This window comes from Diabrotica undecimpunctata, chromosome 4, assembly GCF_040954645.1.
Source record: "Diabrotica undecimpunctata isolate CICGRU chromosome 4, icDiaUnde3, whole genome shotgun sequence".
In the NCBI taxonomy this organism is placed as follows: Eukaryota; Metazoa; Arthropoda; class Insecta; order Coleoptera; family Chrysomelidae; genus Diabrotica; species Diabrotica undecimpunctata.
Genome location: NC_092806.1, coordinates 62,590,180 through 62,605,298, shown reverse-complemented (window position 1 = coordinate 62,605,298; position 15,119 = coordinate 62,590,180). Strand labels below are relative to the sequence as shown.

Sequence of the window (15,119 nt, the reverse complement as noted above, 5' to 3'; positions counted from 1 at the left end):
TAATTATTATGGTTCTTATAAACAAAATAAAACTGAACTGCAAAGAAAATGAATTGAGGACTATATAAAATGCTTGAACATATTAGCCGGAATAAATTCAAGCTAAACACTTCGAAATATGGACATAAACAAAATTCATTTCTCTAACATGGAATGTTTATTTTAGACGAGTCTGTAAATACATAAATTAATATCGTTCGCATTAAGAATACCGACAAAAAGAAATTAAGCAGTGAATGTTTACATCACATCATTCCAAATACGTTTTATTTTGATCTCAGAAAGTAGACGGAAATATTTCTACGTAATTTTACGAAGACTAAAAACGAATACATATAAATGCTTTGCAAAAAAATCTAAAATAGTAGCAGTGTTGATTTAATGAAAAATTGGATAAAACAAATACACAATTTAACCAAAAAAAATGGTTCAAAACATACAGACTTAATTAACCACATATACAGGGGGGTACAAAACAACTAATAATATTGAAAAAAAACTGAAGATACAGGAATATTCAAAAGCCCCACACGCTGGGCGACATTTTGTAACGAAGGTACAAATGGAGCAAATCTAATACATGCCACACGTTGGCGGCGCCATTTTTGTAACACTTGCCGTGTTACAATAATATTACAAGGCCTGAATCGCTCACTGTCGGAAGAGAATTGGGCGGGGTTTTCATAAACATATAGAAACTATATCGTATTTTAAATCCAAGCACAATTAGATAATATGAAGTTATAATTTATTATTGGACGCCACCCCTGGTTTATCCTCGAAGGGGAAGAGAAAAAAAATTAAGATTTATTGAAAGTTTACAAGAAAACTATTCTTTATTATTTCTTAGTAATGAACAAAAAGAAAACATTAAAAGTTACGTCATCCCAAAGGGATTCCAAAATATTATTTTATGTTAACATTATCATAAACAAAAAATCTTTGTATCGTATTAAATTAAGAATTGGTTATAAAGAAAATGAATGTATATATATATATATATATATATATATATATATATATATATATATATATATATATATATATATATATATATATATTAACCCCAAATTTCGAAATTTGTTTACATTGAAAATAATATAGTTATTTATCAACTAGCAACAATGAAGAAAATAAACCTTTAAATTAAATTAGAACACTTCACTATATTTTCATTTTTTTTGAGTTCATAATCATTTCTGTTGTCTTGAAAGTAGGTATAATAAAAATTGGTACAACCTTAATCTGCTCTGTTTCTCTTCTTGTTTAATAAGTCACCAAATAAACCATTGATTCAGCTACGTACTATATAAAATCACCACCATCCTAGATAAGAGGGGTTAGGGATTCCAAAAAAAGATACTGCTACTGGGCCATGATCTGGAATAACTCCATAGCAATACTATCTTGCGACGAGTATTAGAAATATAATATCAGCATTATAGCCTCTCCAATAAGGGTCTAAAAAAATAAATATCTCTCTGAAATATGGGCAAGAAAAGGATTTATTTGCTCACCTCTGAATTGAGACCAACTTTGGAAACACGTCTTAACGGTTGGACGGTCCGAACAGAAAAGAGCGAAGCGCTGTCATGGCGCCTGAATCTGGAAATTGGGCGTGAGTGACAAGTTGAAAAATATGCTCATCTACCGGATATATTTGGGAATTACAGAAGAATCCTTGAGTCGGCTACAGGTAGGTACTTGACAGATAGATGGGGCTATTAGTTTTATTAAAAAAAAATATAATCGAAATATATAATGAGTTTCTTTTAAATCTTTTGAAACGGTTACAAGTTAAATAAAAAAATAAAGAATAAAGAAAAAATAAAGAATAAAGAAAAAATAAAGAATAGGTAAAAAAGCAATGATAATCAAAAGAAGTTGTTTTAAATTAAGGAGATACCTACTTAATAAATACATTCATTTACCAAACTAAAATAGTAGGTAGATAATATATGTAATTGGTATTAAGGTAATAAGTATATTTTTTACATCTCCACTTTTTCTAGCGGTTATTAAAAAGCTTGTAATATCTCCACCGAATTTTGGTTTTTCAGGAAGAAATATTTGTAATTCCTTTTTGTGAAAAGATATTAGATGCTTCCTTAAACCTGACGTGTTTCTGGTGTTCATTTTCATTTCAACCTTCCTATGTAGGCACAATTTACACAAAACAATTTGGGATGCATAAATTATTTCGAAAAATTCATCAAATTTACTTTTAGGGCTTTCAGATCTATAACTCCAACGCTCATTACTCCGACTAGAACTATTTGAATCTTTGTCCCTCATGTCAAATTGTAAACTTGTCACTCCGGGAACAACAAGGATTAGATGAAAAACAATTATTACATTAGACTCAAAGGAAAGCTCAATTGGGAATGAAGTTAAGTGATGTTGAAAAAGTAACTACTATACTACTATAATTTATGTTCGTTACTATCCAATACCCTAAGTATCTAATAACAAACCCAGAATTATATATCGTTACTTCAGTATTTTGTTTAGATGGTAGGCGACATTATCTGTTATTAATTTGTCCCGTTACTTTTGACTTTTTCAGCAAATTTTCTTTAACCGAATGATCTCATCGCACACTCAGTAGAAACAATTAATAACCTTAGGCCGATAAGATTTGTTTATTTAGATTACTCCTGACTAGCTACGGTGACATATTTTAAAAAATATTGATACGATATTACTGTCGGCGTCGCAATGCAAGAAGATTATTTTTATGATTAGAGAGCGGCTATTCTCAAAATATGTACAATTAATTTCAGAGCGAAGAAGTCTGCTGGAAAATGTACAAAATATTTTATTTTTACATTGTAATTATGACCTCTGAGCACGTGTCAAATGTGTTTTTTTTAATGAATATTTTAATTCGGTATGTATGTTTATGGTATTGTTTGTAATTCGCATAAGTCCAGTTTTTCAAATTTTATTACATATTTTTTGCATCTCATAGAGTCTTTAAGCATATACCCGAACTACTATACTCGCTAAAACCACACTCAGTCCTAACTGCAAGACGCAAGAGTCTCGCAGGCTTAGTCTTGTTCTTGCTTAAATCTTGCATGGTCAGTCTTGGTCTTGGTCTTGCTAAAATTAGGCGGTCTTGGTCTTGGTCTTGGTCTTGCAAAAACGCAAGAACAAGACCAAGACTGCAAGACCAAGACTGATTTTGGGCAACACTAGTCATGAAAAATCTAGAGTTTTTGTTTTTGTCTATTTTGTTAAGCACATTATTTGTAATTTGCATTTAAAGTTGAACACAATAATAATTTAAATGCGATTTATTTAGCATATTTTAAAAATAAATTATATAAAAGTTTAAAATTTTCCGTCCGTAGTTGAAATTTTATAACTTGGATATGAACAAGCTCATTATCTATCGCTGATTATCTACCTGGTCTTTCCTATTACTACCTGAATTTAATAATTATGGGTTTTCCAAGAAAAAATATTTTATTGGAGTAGTCGTAGGTATCTACCTGTTCGTAAGGTCTAATTATTATTATGTTAGTTTTCTGCAAAACATTTGTTTAAAGTAAACGTTGTAATGTTTTTGAAGAGTTTGGTATATAATAAATTTATATCGGCGATATCTAACTGCCCACGAACCACTTGGGCCCATTAATCCCAAGTACCTGTTGCCCCATCGCCGAGAAATTTGGGGATTAAGTCTTAATGATTGGAAATTCCAAATTTGATTATAGTTGAAAGTAAGAATATAAATATTTTCAGTTATTCACTTTAGTTGCAAGTATTATTATAGTTTTGTCCGTTAGTGCGTAACTTTTAAATGGCGAATCCAACCACTATGTTTAATCAAAGGGGAGAACTTTTATTAATAATTAATGAATATAAATATTCAAAGGCCCTTGTCTCCAAAGATGTAAAAGTTAGATGGCGGTGCATCAAAAAAGGGTGTCAACAAAAAGTGTACACAAATGAAGGTGATGAAAATTACGTTATTCTTGAAAAAAACATCGGTGGAGCATATTCATGCTCCAGATATCCACGTTGACCGCCAAATTTTTAGTAATTCTACAAAGAGGAAAGCTGTAGAAGATATATGTGAAAGACCTTTAAAGATTGTCCACAAGAAATTGAGGAAGGAAAATTTCAGCAATTTACCGCTGACGACGAAAGACATTTCTTGCGTTTGAAGAAATATCTAAGACCAAAATCCACACCATCATTACCCAAGTCACAGGAAGAAGTTCTACAAGTGTTAGTGAACTTAAATTTAAAAACAAGACACACACTAGACTGAAGTTCATGCAGCATTGTAAATATCTCCTTGAGGTTGTCCGATAAAGTATGTCGTCTGTGAATTTCAAATTTTTAAATCTTCTACCGTCAATGTTCAGGCGTATCTCTTCCCAGTTAAGTTTTTTACGAGCATATTCTTGCACTGCGGTAAACAGTTTCACCGACATAGTTGCGTTCTTGTATGTATTGTAAATTAACCTTGTATATCGGTAGTCAATGCGGTATGCTTGTAGTGCTTCCGGGATTTTGTCAAATTTACCGTGTCAAAGGCTTTATGGAAATCTACAAAAGCCAGAACGATCATTTGTTCCAAATCTAGTACAAAATCCCGACTAGCAAGCGGGAAGCGGGATTATATATCAGGTCTCTTATATAGCGGGAAGTATTTTTCCGAGTTAAAGCTAAGTAAAGACAAAGACAAAGCAAGGCCTGTTCCAAAATCATTAATTTTCACATTTCATTTCTTAAATGAGAACCTTACAAACAAAAGCATTGTGTCTCACAACATAAATTTGTCAGGAAAGAGTATTTTAATTGGACAAATTTGCTTTTACTTGTATAAAGACGGACATACAGAGAAAGACCAAAATACCAAAATTCATCAAATTGTAGACAATTCCGCATTTGTTCTGTGCTCCTTCTATAAACATTGATTTCTTTTTGGTGGTTGATCATCTTTTTTCTTCCACAGATTTTCTATGAGAAGAAGTTTCAAGCCGACCAACATTTAAAAACTGCGACTCCTAAGTTGAAGCTAAAACATATTGCATTAGGACCTATTCAGCCGCCCATATTGTAACTTCAATATTCCTAACGAGACAACAATAAAAAAGATGTCTCTAAAGTTAGCATATCCATTTTATATGGCCAAATTCAAAACATACTTTATTCACTACAATTCGCACATAATTTATTGCTAATTTATTACGGAAAGAAAAAATATTCCTGTAGCCATTTACGAGAAACAGTGGGTATGCTAACTTTACGGTAAAATCATAGCCATAGCTATATCTCGACAAGGAAAAGGGTACAGTGTTCATATTGGCGATATATTTTATTGTTAATTAATTGCTGTTGATTGGTATACTAACCAATCCCCAAAAGTTACCACATCATCCCCTAGTCCAAAACTAATCCCTGGAAAAATCAAGATATCGGCCAAAAACGATGAAACCAGAAAAGTGAACCGCAAGGAATTAATTGCTTATTTATTGTAGTATATTGCAGTATATTGCTATAACCGTTTCTGAGAAATAATGACTATGCTAACTTCTTGCTAAAAATCACCCTTCGGCAATAAATTAGCAATCAATTCCTTGCGGTTCACCGTTTTTAGAGAGTTTTTACCTTAGTTTTTGAAGATTGGTGAATATATCAATCAACAGCAATTAATTAGCAATAAAATATGCCGTCAAGATGGGCAATGTACCCCTTTTCCTTGCAAAAGATATAGCTATGGCTATGCTAGATTTACCGTAAAGTTAGCATAATCATTATTTCCCGGAAACGGTTGCACCAATAAATTGTTTTTTAGTGTAAACCATTCGACAATAAATTAGCAATCCATTCCTTGTGGTCTGCCTTTTGACCGATATCTCGGTTTTCCGGGGGTGAGTTTTGAGCTAGCGGACGATGGGGTCGTTTTTGGAGATTGGTTAATATACCAATCAACAGCAATTAATTAGTAATAAAATATGTTAGATTTATCGTAAAGTTAGCATACCCTTTGTTTCTTGCAAACGGCTACAGCAATAAATTTTTTCTTTCCGTAATAATTTAGCAATAAATTATACTGTTGGTCTGAACATTATAAAATGGATATGCTAACCTTAATGGGTAGCGGGTGGATACTTCTCTGCGATCCCGGCAGGGGATAAATCTACTTCAGGAATAGCACACCTGCTCACACGAGCTCATGGATTTCCCCAGCCCCCCATCCCCGGGTAAACCATGTCCAAACCCAAATCATTTCCATTTCCACCCTTTCCTCCCCTCACATCCACACCAACTCGCCAACACGCACTAGCCAAGCTTGGCGTTTTAATGGCTTAAAACCCCAAAAGTTATTTTCCATAAAAGACGAAACTACTGAACGGCCATCAGTCTTTGGCGGCTCCAACACCCCCAACCAAGGTAGCGGTTGGAACAAGTTTGGAGCAGAGGGTGCTAAGAATCCCCAGAAAAAATCAGGCTACTACAATAAGCGACAAATGCATATTACTTCATACAATATTAGAACTCTTACATCAGACCAGAAGATGATGGAACTGGAGGAAGAGCTAAAACACATAAAATGATACATCATCGGCCTCAGTGAAATAAGACGAATAGGAGAAGCCCAAATTACTCTTAAATTAGGACACATATTTCATTTAAGAGGTGAAGAAGACACTTCAAGTGGTGGAGTAGGATTCATTATACATAGAAAGCACACACAAAATATAGTTGAAATTATCAGCATAAGCCCAGGATTGTATATCTCATCTTCAAACTAAATGTAAGATATAACCTTAAGGTAATCCAGACTTATGCCCCAACGACTACCCACTCGGATGAAGAAATTGAAAAATTTTATGATGACTTAGAAACTGCATTACATGCCACACCAGCATATTACACAATAATTATGGGCGACTTTAATGCGAAAATGGGGTTTAAACAAGATGATGCAGAAGTAGCAATGGGCAAGTATGGCTATGGCGAAAGAAATGTATTACAACAGGAAAATTTATTCATGATGAACTCTTTTTTTCGATAAAAAGCCTAAACGTAAATGGACATGGATCAGACCAGACGGCAGTGTCAAAAATGAAATAGATTATATCATATCAACAAACAGAAAAGAAATAATCAAAGACATCGAAGTACTCAACAAATTTTCAACAGGAAGCGACCACAGATTAATCCGATCTAAGATACTATTAAATGTCAAATTGGAAAGAACAAATAAGATCCCAAAAACAAGAGAAAAGAAATGGATTCCCCCAGAAAACAACGACCTGTATAAAGATACACTAACCAGACATATACAAGACTTGCAAGACGAAATAGAAGATGTAGATCAATCAAATGATGGCATAATGAAGGCTCTAAAATAAACGGAAAGGGAGTGCTGCCCGACCGTTCTGACCAAAGAACTAATAGGTAAAAGAAGACAGCTGACGGAAAAATACGGCTCCAACTACATAACAATGAAGACATTAAATAAAGATATCCACCGGTCAATCCGAAAAGAGGTAAGAGAAAACAGTACAAGAGAAATAACTAAAATAATTTAAGAAAACAAAAGTTTAAAAGTTTTGAGGCGAAATACGAACAACATAGGCAACAAAAATATGTACAAAATAAAAATCAAAGATGGAAACATTACTACTGATAGAACCAAAATCCTTGAAATTGTCGAATCCTTTTATCGCGAAATGTATGAGAGCACCGACGAAAGGCAAGATCAGCCCCTGTCCAAAATTACAAACCAGGGATCAGAATTAATGCCAGAATTAACTCCATACGATATCAAAACGGCACTTTTAGAAATGAAAAATAACAAATCCCCTGGCGATGATGAAGTAGTGATCGAAGCGATCAAACTAGGTAGAAATAAAATTATCAAGGCTTTGGCCAAGCTTTTCACCGAACGCATCTACCAAGGAAGAACTCCTTCTCAATGGAATAATGCGCTCATTATTTTGTTACACAAGCAAGGAGACATAACAGATTAAAAAAACTACCGTCCTATCAGTTTGCTTTCACACATATATAAACTTTTCACAAAAATTATCAAAAAAAGACTGGACGCTAAATTAGACTTCTATCAGCCTAGAGAACAAGCTGGATTTAGATCGGGATAGAGCACTAACGACCACTTAGTAGTGATAAAGAGCCTAATAGAGAAGTCTGCAGAATACAACAAACCATTGGCACTAATATTTTTGTCGACTACGAAAAAGCATTCGACACCATAAGCCATCAGAAAATGTTAAAAGCATTGACAGAATTCCGTAGACCATCGCTACACTAACATAATTAAATATACCTACCAAAATGCCACAGCTAGCGTAAGACTACCTGAACAAGAAACAAATAAATTCTGTATATAGCGAGGAGTACGGCAAGGAGACACAGTCTCTCCAAAACTATTCACGAAGATTTTAGAACATACTTGTAAGAATGCACATCTGAACGACCATGGTATTAACATAAATGGAGATTTGAATGAAGCTCAGTCATTTGAGATTTGCAGATGACATCGTCCTTATAGCCGATCGTATGGTTGATGCAATAAAAATGTTTGAAAAATTGTATCACGCTTCCTTGGAGGTCAGACTAAAGATTAATATGAACAAGATGCAAATAATCACTAATCTGGTGCTAAATCGAAATATTGCTGTCAATGGAAGTGATATTGTGCAGACTACATCGTATAGTGATAGTATAGTACCTATGAAAAAGAAAAAGCAGCAAAACCACAATATTTAAAAATTTGCACATGGAATGTGAAAACTATGGCAAGGAGTGGAAAAATAGACAATGCCATTCAGGAAATGGAAAGAATGACCATTGACATAATGGGAATAAGCGAGATGAGATGGCCCGGGACAGGAAGCATTGACAAAAAAGATCACAGAATATTCTACTCAGGATCACTAGATGGAAAACTAGAGCATGGAGTTGGTGTGATAATAACGAGAAAAATTAGTAGATGTATTTTAAATTTTGTCCCAGTGTCCAACAGAGTAATACTACTGCAAATAAGAGCCAATCCAGTGAATGTAAACATAATACAAATATACGCTCCCACTGCAGATAAAGACGACGAGGAAGTAGAGACTCTCTACCAAAGCATAGAGGATATATTAGAACGAATACCTAAACACGAAGTCAGCATCATAATGGGGGATTTCAATGCAAAACTTGGGGCCGAACGGAAAACGTCTCTAATCGGACCTTTTGGGTTAGGACAAAGAAACGAAAGAGGTGACAGATTAGAAATATTCGCAGAAGATAACAAGCTAGTGGTTCTAAACACATTTTATAAACTACCACCGAGGAGATTGTATACATGGAAGGCACCAGCAGATAAACCCCATAACGTAATTAGAAACCAGATAGATTATATATTGGTAAATAGAAGATTCAGAAACAGTTTTAAATCTGTCAAAACATATCCAGGAGCGGACATTGAATCTGACCACATACCTTTAGTGGGAGTCATGGATGTGAGACTGAAGACAATAAAGAAAAAGTCTAGACCTAACTACGACATGACAGCCCTGCAACATCCGGAAGTTAAAAAGCAAGTGGGGGAATATATTAACAATCAAGTTAAGCAACTAAAAGAAGAAAATAACATCCAACGAGAAATCAATCAATTCGAAGAAATAATTAAGAAAACTAAACAAGATCTGCTAAAACCAAACAAAGAAACAAAGAAGAAATCTTGGATGACTCCAGAAATCCTTCACTTAATGGAACGCAGAAGGTTAATTAAAGGAAATAAAGATGAATACAAAAAAATGCAGGGTTACATCAGAAGAAAAATAAGAGAAGCTAAAGAAAAAGAAGCTGTAGAGAAATGTAAAGAAATAGAAAGACTACAAGCGAAGCATGACAATTTTAATGTACACAAAAAGGTAAAAGAAATAACGGGTACTTTTAAAAAGAGAACACAAATGAAACTCATAGACACCAATGGAAAATTAATCATTGACACCCAAGAGATGAAGGACAAACGGAGAATATATTTGGAGACACTTTTTCAAGATCAAAGAACGGATTATAGGCATCCATTTTCAGAGAGGATGACGGGCCCGGACATACTTAAATCCGAGGTAGAAGAAGCAATAAAACGGATGAAAAGCAGAAAAGCTGTAGGGCCTGATAATATCGAAGCTGAATTTTTAAAACTCTTGGAGGATGAAGGAATAAATTGGATCACGGCTGTCTTCAATAAAATATACGATACAGGAATCATCCCTGATAAATGGCTAGAATCAGAATTCATAGCGATACCTAAAAAACAGGGGGCTAAAAAGTGCGAAGAATATCGAACAATCAGCCTAATGAGCCACATGTTGAAACTGTTTCTTAGAGTCATCCATGGAAGAATTTATAAGAAGTGCGAGGAACAAATATCAGACAGACAGTTCGGCTTCATTAACGCAGTGGGTACCAGAGAGGCACTTTTCGGAGTACAGGTACTGATTCAAAGATGCAGGGACGTTAACTGCGACGTATACGCGTGCTTGATCGACTATGAAAAGGCATTTGACAGAGTTCAACATCAAAAGATGATAAACATTTTAAAAGAAGCAGACCTGGATGACAAAGACCTCAGAATAATTTCAGAACTATACTGGAATCAGACCGCATACATGAAAATTAACGGAGAAGAAACAGATCACATAAAAATACTACGCGGAGTTAGACAGGGATGTATTCTATCGCCGTTGATATTTAATATGTACTCAGAAAAAATTTTTAACGAGGCTCTTTACGAAATAGACGAAGGCATCCTTCTAAATGGTGAAAGAGTGAACAATGTTAGATATGCCGACGACACCATGGTGATAGCAGATAGTTTAGAGGGACTTCAGAGGCTAATGGATAGAATAAACGAGTACAGTCAACAGTACGGACTAAACATTAATACCCACAAAACCAAACAAATGATTGTCAGCAAGGAGAATATAAATGGGGCTCATCTGTACATTAATGGGACGCAGATAGAGCGAGTAAAACAGTATTGCTACCTGAGAACTATTATAAACGAACAGTGGAGCAATGTACAGGAAATAAAGTGCCGCATAGGAAAGGCAAGAACGGTCTTTAACAAAATGAGCGCCATCTTCAAAAGTCACAACATATCCCTGGATACAAAAATGAGACATTTGAGATGCTATGTTTTCTCTGTGTTGTTGTACGGGGCGGAGGCATGGACGCTTACAGACACCACTATTAAAAAACTTGAAGCATTTGAGATGTGGTTTTATAGAAGAATGCTGAGAATATCATGGACAGCAAGGATCACGAACAAGGAAGTTCTAGAAAAAATGAAGAAGGAACCAGAGATTGTGTTTACGATCAAACGCATAAAATTGCAATATCTGGGACACGTTATGAGAAATCAGCACCGTTACTCCCTGCTGCAGTCTATATTGCAAGGTAAAGTCAAAGGTAAGCGAGGACCCGGTAGAAGGAGAATATCATGGCTGCGGAATTTAAGAACATGGTTTAAGAAAACCTCAACGGAGCTGTTTCGAGCCGCAGCGAGCAAGGTCATGATTGCCAATATGATTTCCAACATCCGAAACGGATAGGAACCAGAAGAAGAAGACATCGTATAAGTACCTAGTACATGAAACTCGGTTGGGCAGAGATAACCAGACATGTGAGCTTCCACGTCGCATATGATTAGCCTGGGCAGCATTTGGTAAATTAATCTATTGTATTAAAATCGGAGCTACCCATATGACTCAAAAGGAAAATCTTTGACCAATGTGTGTTACCTGTACTCATTTATGGAGCCGAAACATGAACACTCATAAAAAAGGTAGTTAATAAGATTCGCGTGACTCAGAGGGCTATGGAACGCCAGATGTTGGGTGTCTCTCTGAGAGACCGAATCCCAAACGAAGAAATACGTCGTAGAACAAAAACAACAGACTCTATCGAAAAAATCGCGTCGTTAAAATCGAATTGGGCACGACACGTCGCCAGATTATCAGATAACCGATGGACAAAACGTATTTAGAGTGAAAACCAACGAAAGAAGCAATACGTAGCAGAGGACGCCTACCAACTAGATGGACTGACACTGACGACCTGAAGCGTGTTAGCAATAATTGGATGCAAGCCGCACAAGAAAGAGACAGGTGGAAAGAGCTAAGGGAGACCTACGCGCCTATGCCCAGCAATGGACGCATACAGGTTGATGATGATAATGATGATGGTAACTTTAAAGACATCTGAAAAAGAAAAAGGGCAATGTGAATGCATTGTAAGACGGAGTAATTGATGAAATTGTTTCTTTAAGCTTTTACGTAATTGTGGATGAAAGTACAGATGCATGTGGTCGATACATGTCGAAAATAACAAAACCATATATAAAAGGATCATCGGAAACACTCACAACGATAGGAAATAAACTCAACATTTCAACAACATTCAAAACAACAAACAAATTAAAAACATACTTTATCTAAAACTAAACTTAATGGACAAGAAAGGACAAAAAATTATATTTATCCAATACCTTGTGAATACGAACATTTTTATTTAGGTGAAACATCAAGATCATTAAATAAGTGAACATCAATCTTATATCAAAAAGAGAGAATTTGATACCTAGATCTCGGGAACATCGAGTTCAATGGGAAGAATTAAGTATAGTCATCAAAGACACAGATGTGTTACTATTACATAGAAGCAAGTCAATACTATATCGAGGATACATCATTATTTATGTTTTCAAATACATATAAAATCAGAGTTTGATGTTAATATTAAGAGTACACTAAATTGTAATACCAAATATACTTACAATATCGGGATAATATCATCAGGTTTTTGTGTTTTTTTTCTCACGATTTACTATGGGATCATGTCGTTTTAAAGGCAAATCACATGCTATGATTTTTTTGACAGATATTCTTAAGTTAAAGTAGATCGTGTAATCGAATTAACTATCTTACAGTGAAGTCGTATCAGGAACGCAACTTAAAAAATATTGGCAATATCATTTTAAAGTCATTTACTTTAAAATGTATAGATAATATGTCCGAATTTTCACTATGAATGAGTCAGATAAAATTAAATATTAGAAGATATTTTTTGACCAAGTAGCAAAAATAAAATTTGATTAATTTATTAAAATGTTTTGTGTATTGAGAACGATTTCCGAAATGGAAACCGAAACGTCAAAATAAATTTATTTTAAAGTAAAATTATGGCTCATTCCCAATAATAAAAGTGCTAAATGGAATATTTTTATGTTTGGGAATATGCCACAGTGAAGTGTAATCCGCTTTAAGAAAGTTTATACTTAAAATAAAAGAATTATAATTAAGGGAGGAGCACAGGGGCACAGGAGCACATATCTCAATAATAGTTCTATTAAGGTTATACTTAACATGAATGAATAAAATTAACTAAGTTCCAGAGACAATCCATTTATAATCTTGGGACGACTTTGCAAAGAAAGCAGTCCATAGACCGAAAGAAATATTTAGTTTCTGTATTAATGATAAGTGAACAGTTTAAAAATTTAAATAAGGTACATCAACATCTTACCTTTAATAATTATTTTGTCTGATAATTCACTATCTTCGGCACTGAAACGTTCCAAAATTGCATAAAATAACATTACATAAACAGTATAAACAAAAAACACTGTATATAAAACGTTTCTATCGTGTTTCCTCATCGTTTTCCACAAAAGTAACATCTTTTTGCGCATGTTTTTAAGATTTATATTAAGTATTTTAAGATTTTCTTGAGGAAAATTAGATCTCGAATTAAAGCGGCAGAATATAAAATGTGTTCTGATTATTTTTCATCTATTCTTGCTATTAAACTAGTCAAAGTAAACTAAAACTACTGAAATAAAATAGATCGAAAACCAAACTGGTCATCACCACTCGCAAAAAGTTCGACTCAGCACGTGTACGCTACTATACTAAACTAAAAACTAAAACCAGCTAAAACCAATAGAAAATAGAATGTTATTTTAGAAATGAACGGTTGGGACTGTTGGGAGAGTGAGAGCGGGAGTTTCTTAAACACCCACAGGTAGCGCATTTACATGACGTGTGGGTTTTGTCACGGTTTTGTGTTCTGTGTATCCGGTTCTTAGATTTGACAAATAGGTGACCAGAAACACACTTGTATACAAAATATGGTTGCAAATGAAACATAATGTTTAACATAATAATAAAAATAATGGAATTGTGGAAAATGAGCTCCTATATACATAAATTGTAAATGCTTTTACGGAGTGTTCGATAAGTCGCCCCGCAGTGAAATATATATACGGTGAAATATACAATGAAATTCAACGAAATATAAGTTGTAAATTTATTCAATATTTATTATAAAACTTACAAACTTCACCATACATTAAATGTTGAATACACAGTTCCAATGCCATGTTCACAATGTACAGTTCAATGCACAAAGTTTCTAAACAAATTTGTAACATTTGCTTATAATAAATATACCTACTATTATTTTTATGCGTATTTAACATGAGTTTTTTTATAACATTTGCTGTAGATGAGTTTACTCTTGGTTTATCTTAGGGAACAGAGAATCTTAGGGTGTTCTCTGCTATGTTTTCTTTAATCTTCGCTTCACTATTGGTTTTGCTGGTGTTGACTGCCAAATTAATATCAAGAAGACCCCCAGATTTGCCCCAATCCGTAGATCCCTTTTATTACTTAAATATCCAGTACTCGCGCACGGTGCAGGAGATCGGCTGGAAACGGATTAGCGCATATCTTAAGCTGCGTTGACATTAATTCGAACTCGAATTCGAGTTAAAGTAGCATACGAATTGGAACGAATGTAAACAGCCGAGTTGCTGGAATACTAGTAAACGAATTCGTACACGCACGCCAGTAAGAAAAACGACGTGTTGGTTAGTTGCTCGAATGAGAGAACAAGTTTTATGAGTAGAACCAGCATTTATAACCTAAAAATATTGTACAAACAGTATGTCGCGTTTTACGGCAGATGATAATGTAAAATTTGTTGAATTATATAGCACTTATCCATGTTTGTGGAATACAACATTAAAAACGTATAAAGATAGAGATGCTCGTGACGTCGCATTAAAAGATATA

At 34.3% G+C, this 15,119-nt stretch overlaps 1 protein-coding gene across 3 annotated transcripts in view; it reads right to left on the bottom strand.

The window, feature by feature from the left end:
- The window catches only part of LOC140439581 (uncharacterized), a 345,093-nt gene that overhangs the window by 105,095 nt on the left and 224,879 nt on the right, over positions 1 to 15,119 (bottom strand). Inside the window, exon 1 of one of the 3 annotated variants that reach the window (XM_072529579.1) lies at positions 13,570 to 14,035. The exons of the other annotated variants lie outside the window; for them this stretch is intronic. Within the exon in view, the coding sequence (XP_072385680.1) occupies positions 13,570 to 13,735 (166 nt within the window). The 5' untranslated portion in view covers positions 13,736 to 14,035. Of the gene's footprint in view, positions 1 to 13,569; positions 14,036 to 15,119 lie in introns of those variants that run through there. 3 annotated transcript variants of the gene reach the window in all.